A 10,936-nucleotide genomic window follows, 5' to 3' on the forward strand; every position below is an offset into this window, starting at 1 on the left:
AAATGCTTGGGAGTATTCCTCACGAAATGACTGTAGTTTTCTTTTAGATTTCACACATTTTGTTGCTTTTTCTCCAGCAGATGCCATTACATGACAATGATAAAAACGATGCTAACTCTTGACTCTCGATTCCAGGAATCACCCGTAGCACGCCATCGCGCAATTCATCTAAAGGATTCTAACACCTGGCACTGTGCCGATCGCCTGTTCTAAATTTAAAAACGGTAATTTTCATTAATAAACCACAACCCCGAATGGGATAATGAAAACCGTAGTCATTACGGCAAAACCGGAGTAGTTGGCGGGTATGTCGTTAGCAGGAACCAATTGTAACCTAAAGGGTTATTTCTCTATGTTCAATATAATCCAGTGCACCTGAAACATGAAATCAGTTTTGAAATAGGCTATTCATTGAAGGTACCCCTTATAATGTGAAACGCTTTATAACACAGGAAATACGGTAAGGTTCATCAGTATTGGCAGATCAGAAATAGCTTCAGCTATATCCTCCAGCCCCAAGAAATGTCTGAGTGTCAAGCTGAACAGTAAACGGGTTATTTTGCCTTCGATTTATCCTGAACAAAGACATATTTTTATGATTTTCTGTAGACATTAAAATTGACATAAGTAATTATGCTACTAGGGTTGCGACAGTGACTGAGTACAGTGAGACCTCAACATACGAACTTAATTGGTTCCCAGACAGTGTGTAAGGCGAAAAGTGTGTATCTAAAAAAGGTAGGTATCTAAAAAAAATGTATATCTAAAAAAAATGTATCTAAAAATAAAACTGTATCTAAAAAAATCCCATAGGAAACCATTAAAATGGGAATAATTCGTTCCCGGGTTTCCATAAAATATACTTTTCAACTAAATAAGCCTTAAAACTACACAACATACCTTATTCTATGTATAATAAATGTGCTATTGTATTGTAATGAAAGAAATACACAGCATTGTATCATAAAGTCACTTTATTTGCATTTGTGATGGTCGTTGATGGCTCTTAATTGACACCTGTTGCTTTCTGACTTGTAAGGTCTTACGAAATGAGGCATCACATTATCATTCATCATGTTGATGATTCTCATAGCCACAGTCTTTTCTGAATGGAACTGTTCAGTAAAAGCTTGCACATCATTCCACTTTGCCAACATTGCCTGTATGAGCTCACTTGATGATGCAGCCATCTCCTCCTCAGATGTTCTCGAACCATCCGTTACTGGCTTTAAAATCCTCAATAAGCGCCGAACGTCCAGGTTGGCGCATGGCGATATCGGCGTGAATTAACCGTGCTTTCTCGCATAAAATAGCTTTACTCACTGTCAAATAATCCAAATTAACAGAAGTTTTTCGACTTCTTCGATTGCCCGAGAACGTCGCTTTGAGAGCACGGAAACACCTTTTGCAACAGACGCACCTTTGATGGCTTTTCTGTACCGGAGAATGGTAGCAATGGTTGACTTAGCATAGCAGTGCTCGGCCACTAAATCACACAAACGCACACCTCATTCGTGTTTTTCAATTATCTCCTTCTTCTCAGCGACGGTGATTTTATTTTGTGTCAGCAAAAAGCTCCAAATAGGCGATCAACGTGTGCATTCAATGAGAGGGGGTGTGGAAAGTAGCGCCGGCTGGAGCGCTGTTCGGTCGTGTGCTTCCGCTGAAGATCACGCCGCCAGATCCAAAGGTCGTGTGGTTGATGGACCAGCCGTGGTGGATGTGTATTATGAAAATAGTGCTTATAAGGTTTAATTTTCATAAATTTGACATTCGTAAGATGAAAAGTTCGTAAGATAAGGTGTTCGTAAGTTGAGGTCTCACTGTATGTGGAATTTTGAATCAGATTTTACAACACTGTTGCAAAAGAAAGCATTAGACCTACACATACTAAAAACAACATGGCAATGTTATGTGCTACGCATAATACTGTAGAAAAGGTTCGGTATATACTTTGAGACCAGTCAAACCCAGAAATATATACATATATTTTGTAGTTAATAGTTGTGATGATAAATGTACACACTCACCCATGGGGGGCACAATTGTGTCACCTCTGCCAACAGAGTAAACGGAGCTAATTCTAAGCTCTTCCTGGAAAACACAAATAGAATTAAGGTGAGCGGTTATAGTAGCCAAATGTAAATATCAACAGTGCAAAACAAATGTGTCATAAAAAATACAATGTGACCAAACAGCATAATGAAGTACTTTAATGTGTATTCTTAATTTTACCATTTTCTGCAGAAATGAGAAATTTAAAACTAATTTCATCATTTGACCCATATTTGAGCTTGCTCATTTGGGCTTCTCTGAGAAACATGAAGCATGCTAAAGTCGGGAACATGTAGGCCTGCCGTGCATGCACCTATAAATCATAGAGCAAAAGCTATCAGTAGGCCAAAATCTGAGACATCGGAGATTGATTCTAAAAGAGTGCAGACTAGTTGAAAAAAGGAACTTATAAAAAGTTAGAGTGGAAAGCAATATGTGTCAATTTTTAAATACTGCTGGACTATTTCATTCATGATTTAATGTTGTATTGTATACTTTATGGCTACTTAAAAGAAGATTATTTCCTGAAGTGAACAGTGTTGATATTAAAGGACAACCTCCGCCTCCGGACAAGTTGCGTCCATAATTTGTAAGATCACTTCAAATGACTTCTACTGAGTGTATTTACATTTATAAAGATTACACCGCATAAAGCTATATTTTACTTTTTAAGACAAGCGCTGAATATTCAGGAAGTCTTGTTTTCGAGTTGGTGACGATTCCTGATGTGACGTCACATCAGGAACACCCCTGACCAAGAAAGCGACACACAATGCATTTTGGGTACTTTGTTTGGTCTAAAAACATTGTGTCGATCCGTGTTGATCGCGAGATTAAAAGTAAAACACATACATAATGCGATGGTGAATCGTTGTGTGTTGCACCAAGACTACCATTTGATACTAGTTGACACAAATTCCCAGCAGACAAATCAGCCCATTTCCAACGGAGCTTGTCCGCCATCTTGTGCATTTTCTGGGAGCTACATTGGAGTCCAGGTGCCTCAAAATGATACGTAAGGACTTCTTTAATCGATTGCAAACATTTATGCTTTCCTCTTCAGAAATATTTGAATCATAGTCATAACTGGATGAGTAACAAGAAAGCATCTTCTCCGAATCTGAAGCCATTGTTTTGATTCTAGAGCAAGGCAAGACGTTCTGGCGTGACGTCACGAAAGAGGGGGCGGGACCTTCTCAAACTCGTCATTTCCTAGGTCATTTTGAAGTAGTTTTGGGACACTAAGTCATTTTTATTGGTGTTTTGCATTTGACTAAAAATATCAGCCTGCGTGTTTTGGGTATTTTAGATGCTATAAAACGTTTTTTTTCTGATGTTAGTTAGGAAACAAAAAAATGGTGTCGGTTGTCCTTTAAGCTGTTTTGGGTGAAGCTGCTGTCCTCTTTATAGTGTGTGTGTGTGTGGGGGGGGGGGTGCGCGCACGTGTGTGCGTGTTAGGAAGGGGGACGCTAATATTTTTAGTAGTGCTGTCAGGCAGGTGATCAAAAAAATTGTTGTATCAATTAATTAGGTGAGCAATTAATTGATCTAACGTTACTGAGAAACCCCCTAATTTCTTTACATTATTGAGAAAATGTGGCATGTACTGTATTTCATTTTTTCAGTACACTTGGAACAGATGCAGTCCCAGTCATCGACTTTCTTTGAAAGCCACTCAGTCTGTGGATGGGCTCGATGTGACACACAGGGTGTATTTTGCTTAAATGTGCAAGTCTGAGTTCATCAGTCAGGTTGATGGGAAAATCTGGGCATTAAACAACCACCTCTTGTGCTTCTCTGAGAGCCACACTAAATATGTGACGTGAACACCTGACCCGCAAAAATCCAAGGACACGGTGGAACAAGCGTTGTGTGCTTTTGTAAGGACTACATTTACCTCCTGGTGTTCTAGTTCTTCTTTGATTTGTCTGGCGGTGGTCTGTGGCAGCAAAGCAGCATTGTATCCCTCATCAATGGGCTCATCTTTAATGGTGATATTGGGAGACATTGGGGGGTTGCTGTCCTCCATAGGAGCAGCATCGGACCGCTGACATAGAATGAGAAAGGATGTTTTCAAAAAATGTAACACATGACAATGATTTACGGAAAAATAAGCTTTTCTGAAAAAGATCTATCAAATTTGGTCCTTTCCCAGAGTGCTTAGTGAAATTATAAATGTGATTTGTACTTAATATGAAAGACATGTTCATTCAAGGTTAATTAGTTTACAAAGTAAAAAGAAAACACATTGCCAACAATGAAAACTGCAATGCGAAATAAAACTACAAATGCATATAATATAAAGAGGAGTAGCACAGGGAATGAAATGTTAAGAAATAATTTCCGTCCTTATTCAACTGAACCTACCTCTCGTTGCTGACTGTCTTCTGTTTGCGCCACCAGATTCAGAATTCCTGCATTTGATGAGAGGTTTAAAAAGTGATATTTGTCATAGCCAATGTTTGTTTGTTTGCATGAGAACATACAGTTGGTTGGCCTGAATGGACTTCAGAGTCATACCTTGGTTTTCGACCATAACCCGTTCCAGTAGGCTGTTCGAAAGTGATTTGTTCGAAATCTGAAACTATTCTATTAGCATTGTATCTCAATGTTTAGGGGCTAATACACTACAAAAAACCCTGCCAGATTTTCATAAGTCACAACAAACACATCCGCTCTCAATGAAAATTACACAAGGAAGCATCACTCAGGAAGCAGAGAGGAGTCAAGCGTTTTTTTTCAGCTAACATTCGTAACATCGATTCTCTTCCCATCTTCAAGTCCCATCTCAAAAGCCACCTATTTAAAATTGCATTTTCTGTGTAACTCTCTCACTTGTTTCTATTTATAATTGTATGTTATTTATTGCATTCTATTTGTGATTGTATTTTATTTATTATAGTACCTATGCTTGTCTGTGACTGTAAAGTGTCATTGAGAGCTTTGAAAGGCGCTTAAAATGTAATGTATTATTATTATTATATGTTTTTATCATGTTTATGAATGATGAAACCTCTGGCATGAGCCACTCTCCCATGGCGTCATGCACGGACACCCTTTTTTTTTTTTAATCAGACTGATGAAATCTATGCAGTGAGTACTGGTGATGAGGACTTGTTTTGCACTGCCTCGTCGTGGTTTTGAAAATGATAGATGGATCAATTGGTTAATTAAAGGTGCACAATGCAAATACCTCGGCTGTTCTCAGGTGTGTTGACCTTGGATGAGTGAGAAGTGTTGGCAGAGCAACTCATCACTTCCCTCTCTAGCTCTTTCACGACTTCCTCCCTGGGCTCTTGAGGAGAACAATCGTCTTGATTTTTTTTATCCTCCTCTCTCGATTGATTATTTTTACATTTTGATTTGCCACAGTCATCATCCTGCAGTGTCTCCAGTGGCAGAGCAAAGTGCCAGTCCTCATCCTCCTCCTCTTCTTCCTCAGGACCAAATGAAGGAAGGCCATCCAAGGCATTATCAAATCCTTCCTCGCCACTACCGCCTCCTTCGCTGGGTCCTATGGTAAACGAGGAGCGCTGGTCAGTGGCAGGGGAAGCAATGCGAGGACATGACGACTCCTCCACCCCCTCACCAATCTTTTCCTGTTGCCTGCTGCTGCTGTTGCTGTTACTGCTGCACTCATCTGCAGGATGTGGTGCCTCGAATCCTGAAATTTCAGCCACAACCTTTGTACCCTCCAGACCGCCGCTCTGAGAGGAGGTGTTTGAGCCTTGGGAGGTGTCAGCAAAGTCTCCCAACCCCATCACCTGATCAAAGACTCTGGATTGCTGTTGCTCGTGCTGAGGAGAACAGAAAAGACTGAGTTAACAGATGCATCATGTTGCATGAATCGTGTGCAGGTGTGTCAAACCCATTTAAATCACAGGCCACTTTTGAGTGGCGTCTTCCCTCGGAGGGCCATTATGACAGTGAAACCACAAACATATTTAATCGCATTATTATTGCAAGTATAACAATATTACTGCAGAATCACAACGTCATTTACTCACATAACAAATTGACATTTGAGTACATTTTTAACAAGGACCATGCTAGCTGCCAAACATGATTTTCTTTCGTGGGGGGCCACATAATATGATGTGGCGGGCCGGATCTGGCCTTGCGTTTGACCCGCGGCATAGAGGTATACGCTTGTGATCTCCTCTACACAGGGAGGCGAGGGGGGCTGGGCACACGCACATATCTTCTTCTTCTTTTCCTTTCGACTTTTCCCTTCAGGGGTCGCCACCGTGAATCAATGTCCTCCATCTATCCCGGTTTCTCTCACACCAGCTACCTTCATGTCCTCTTTGACCACACCCATAAACCCCCTCTTCGGTCTTCCTCTCGGTCTCCTGCCTGGCAGTTCAAGACTCAGCATCCTTCTCCCGATATAGTCACTCTCTCTCCTCTGGACATGTCCAAACCATCTCAGTCAGGCCTCTCTGACTTTCTCTCCAAAGCCTCTAATATGAGTTGTCCCTCTAATGTACTCATTCCTGATCCTATCCAACCTGGTCGCTCCCAAAGAAAACCTCAACATCTTCAGCTCTGCTTCCTGTCTTTTCTTCAGTGGCACTGTCTCCAGTCCAAACATCATGGCTGGTCTCACCACTGTTTTATACACTTTTCCTTTCATCCTACCTGAAACCCCCCTATCACACATCACACCTGACATTTTTCTCCAGCCGCTCCGGCCTGCTTGGACACGCTTTGTCACCTCTTTTCCACACTCTCCATTGCTCTGGACAATTGACCCCAAGTACTTAAAATCCTCCACCTTCTTTATATCTTCTCCCTGTAGCATCACTCTTGCACTTTGATCTCTCTCATTCACACACATATATTCCGTCTTGCTGCGACTGATCTTCATTCCTCTCCTTTCCAGGGCATATCTCCACATCTCTAGTTTCTCCGCCACCTGCTCCCCGTTCTCGCTACAGATCACAATGTCATCTGCAAACATCATGGTCCAAGGAGATTCCTCCATAGCAGACCATAGCAAACAAGAAGGGGCTCAGAGCTGCCCCCTGGTGGAGTCACACCTTCACCTTGAATTCCTCAGTCACACCTCACAACTGTCTTACAGTCATGATACATGTCTTGCACCGCTCTGACATACTTTTCTGTCACTCCAGACTTCCTCATGCAATACCACAGCTCTTCTCTGGGCACCCTGTCATACGCTTTCTCCAGATCTACAAAGACACCATCCAATTCCTTCTGACCTTCTCGATCAGCATTCTTTAAGCAAACACTGCATCTGTCATACTCTTTTTTTTTGACATGAAGCTATACTGCTGCTCACAAATGTTCACTTCTGCTCTTAGTCTAGCTTCAACTACTCTTTCCCAGAGTTTACACATATACATACATAATATACACACACACGTATATATATATATGATTTCAACAAAATGTCAGAATGTATTATTTAAAATACCTTTGTGATAATACTCAACATTAATATGAATGGTTTTCTGCTCCTTGGTAAAAATCCAGCCAAACTATCGGAATAAAAAGTCAATTTGCCAGGTACATATGTAATTTTACTTCTCGCTGGCATGCACACTGCTCATTAGCTTGCACACTTGCTTTCTGCTGCCAGTAGTATATCGATGCTCACGTTAGCATGCGGCTTGTCATAGTGCCACTGATATTCGACTGCTTCATCGATTCTATAGTTTCATTGCAAATTAGAATCTATCAAATTAGAACCTTTTCTCTCCACAAAGGCGAATCAGCCTGATTTGTTTTTACTCGTCCGCTTATTCAAAAGGGGGCGTTTACCTGTTTCAACATCAACGGCACCAAAGTTAAGATCATCTAATTAAAATGGTGCTTTCCGCCAACCGGCGTCAGTATCATCCAATCAAAACTGCGATTTCTGCCAACACAAGCCGAAACAAGAAATGAACAGCGAAAAAGCGAGAATACATATTTATTTTTATCTGGTCATTCGGTCTGAAAAAGTTGGAAATCCGCCGATCGGCGGAAAATTCTCATCCCTGTCTTCATCATGCAAGTAATCGGCAAGCTAGTATCTTCCCGCTCCATTCACAAAGTGAACACAAAGGCAAAAGCATGTTTACTGCCATACAGCAGTGCACAGTAGCAGCCAATGGGGTAGATTTGTATTTATTTTACCAAACGGAATGTCATTTCTGTGTGACTCAGTTTCTTTGTGTTGTCGTATTATTTGTTATTTAGTTTTTTGTTGTTGTTTTGACTTCAGGATGGCGAGAGAGTGGCTGCCTTTCCAGCAGCTCATGTATTTTGTTTTTTTACTTCTTTAATTCCTTTCATCTTCCTTTCATAACGTTGCTGCTCTGTAATGTAAATTTCTCCACTGCGAGACTAGTAAAGGTAAATCCAATTTCGTATTTATTTATTTTTTACTTCTCCTGTCTCATTGCTAACTCTTGTAATATACTGTTTAAATAAGTATTCACAATTGGAGGAGAGCTAATCCCTATTTTTGTTCTAAGCAGGTGGCGTTACGTCACTGAATTTTATGTATTTCATATTAGTAACCTTCTTTATTTGCGTGCTCGAGAATATGCCTACAAATAGTGCCCGAAGACAGCTGGATAGGCTGTAGCACCCCTCGTGACCTGAATGAGGATAAAGCGGTCTGGGAAATGGATGGGTGGATGGATGAAATATGAATAGGTAGACACGATACGGCCCTTCTAGCTGCGTTCCTATGGCAAAGTTAAGCTAGGAAGGGCAAAGGCATCATTGCATTCCATCTGTGTAGATGGCAATACATCCAAATGGCCAAAGATTCAGCTTGTGCTTCATATGAGTGCTTACTACTACATGCAAGTTTTACTTGGTGTATTTTGTCAGGTAACTGTTTGGACAACTAAGGGGTCCTCAGGAAGCTGTGTTGCCTTTGTGTATTATGTCAGGTACCTTGTTGGGCACGTAAAGGGCCTAGAAAATGTGTGTTGAGTTGGCAGCAGTTATTCGCAGTTATTCTCTTTTATGATGGACTGTGTTTTACGATAAAGATATGGGCCAGAAATATACCAACCAGCACAATGTGGATAAAGTGAGTCATTCAGATCAATATTTTTTCGAGCGTGGGTGGGCAAACTTATTGGCTTTACGTCTTTACGTCCATATCAAACATCAACTGAACAAAACCATTAAGGGATTAACATACTTTTATTAATGAGAACAGTGAAACAATTATGGTATCGTATATGTCCTGTATGAACGTCCGAGTGTGTGAACAACATACATGTGTATACAAGCAACAATGCTACTTCTTTCATTCATCTTCCTTTCATAACTTTGCTGCTGTGAAATGTAAATTTGGCCACTGCAAGACTAATAAAGGTAAATCCAATCAGATCCAATGTTGCCCAAAAACTGCAGAATATAGTACAAGTGTATACAAAAATTAAAAATATGTAAAAAATATAACAGAGTTCGGACTATTTGCTACAAAACGAGATGAGGAAGTGTAATCTAGTGGGTTTCTTTCAACTCACTTGTCTCAAACTTTAGATCCCCGCAATCACCACACATGTCAGCAACATTGCTCAACTGATGTCGTCCACAAACATATGAAGCCAGCAACGGAACACTTTTCTATGCTCCGAGTTAGGGCCATAGAGATTTTGGGTGCTTTGGGTGTGAATGAAGGGTATTACTCGAATTTTAAAAGAAAGAGGACCGTTTAAATTATATTATATACAAGTTAATAGGGCAGTTTGGGAACAGAATAGAAATAGAAAAAACCGAGACACTGTAGGTGAAATAACTACAATGAAAACGACACACTGCAGGCCCCACGTTGTTTCTCGTTTACAGTGGGAGTTTTTAACCATTAGATTTTTGGGGGTTTGAATGAACTGGTAATATAAAGTATAGTCAATTGCCAGACTTAAACGAGGATATTTGAATATATACAGTATAGAACGCCGTTTTCGTCGTCCATGCAAGCCCCCTTGTGAAAGGTTTGTGGGGCGGGGGGAACACCGTGCAAAACGTTACATTTCTGGACAACTACATTTTATGACTCACAATGGCACCGTGGACTGTTTGTTTGATGTATTGATATGATAGGTGGAAAGTGTGCGTCCAGCGATGTTGCAGCTACATTTCGTAGCACGGCAAAACAACAGCGTGCTCTCGTCACATAGTTGCTAGCGAACTAGCTTTAGCCTAAGCAGCCAAATGAACGCTGTGAGAAAACCAACAATGAGCACTGAGAACGCTTTGTAGCCGGGTGCAATATATAAATTGACCTGCTGGTTAATGCCCAGAAGTAATCGAACACCTGGAGCAATTTGCTTACCATTAACCGCTTGAGTCTAAATTCATCCGAGTCCGCCATCTTTAATTATGCTGCAGTCATTGGCTTCCAAACAGCAAACCGGCACCACCACAACCACCTCCCCTTCCTCCTCCTCCTCTTCTTCTTCTTCCTCCTCCTCCTCCTCCTCCTCCCCCTCCTCATCGTCGTCGTCCACCTCCTCTTCCCTCTCTGGCCCTGCCGCTTCTACCACAACGACAAGCAACTCAAAGAATTGTGTAGTTTAGGACTTATAAAACACAATGAGGATGTTTGTGGACTTTTTGCACATTGTTATTATTCAAAATTTTTGAAAAATTAAATATGTTGTGTTTCTTACAACCAAACTGCTCCTGCCATGGAGAACATGTGGCGTCACACGTGTGTATGATTTTGAAGTGCGCCTTTCAACCCTTTCATGTCTTTCAATTCCTTGATCTTCTTGATGTGCGTCTCACCCTGACGCATAGCACACGCTTGAAAATTGTATAGAAGGAGCTGACGCGGGACAGAGAGATTGGGCGAACCACGGGGCAGAATCATCTCAGACTCATCTCGGACTCAGACCCGGACAGA

The 10,936-nt window shown here is 41.1% G+C and overlaps 1 protein-coding gene across 5 annotated transcripts in view; it reads right to left on the reverse strand.

The window, feature by feature from the left end:
- The window catches only part of LOC148893932 (zinc finger MYM-type protein 4-like), a 46,524-nt gene extending 36,045 nt beyond the window's left edge, over positions 1-10,479 (reverse strand). For 4 of the 5 annotated variants that reach the window (XR_016115941.1, XR_016115940.1, XM_089004014.1 and 1 more), the window contains exons 1-5: positions 10,364-10,479; positions 5,249-5,852; positions 4,423-4,469; positions 3,953-4,102; positions 2,031-2,094 (exon numbers count right to left, since the gene is read on the reverse strand). Coding sequence is in view for 3 of the 5 variants with exons in the window: in XM_089004014.1 (XP_088860140.1) it covers positions 2,031-2,094; positions 3,953-4,102; positions 4,423-4,469; positions 5,249-5,852; positions 10,364-10,402 (904 nt within the window). In the remaining 2 variants the exon portion in view is untranslated. The remainder of the gene's footprint in view (positions 1-2,030; positions 2,095-3,952; positions 4,103-4,422; positions 4,470-5,248; positions 5,853-10,363) is intronic. The other variant, XM_089004015.1, reaches the window with a different exon arrangement.
- Positions 10,480-10,936: the final 457 nt, after the last annotated feature.

Source organism: Hippocampus bargibanti, linkage group LG09 (assembly GCF_051943395.1).
Source record: "Hippocampus bargibanti isolate YZ-2025 linkage group LG09, ASM5194339v1, whole genome shotgun sequence".
NCBI classification, from domain to species: Eukaryota; Metazoa; Chordata; class Actinopteri; order Syngnathiformes; family Syngnathidae; genus Hippocampus; species Hippocampus bargibanti.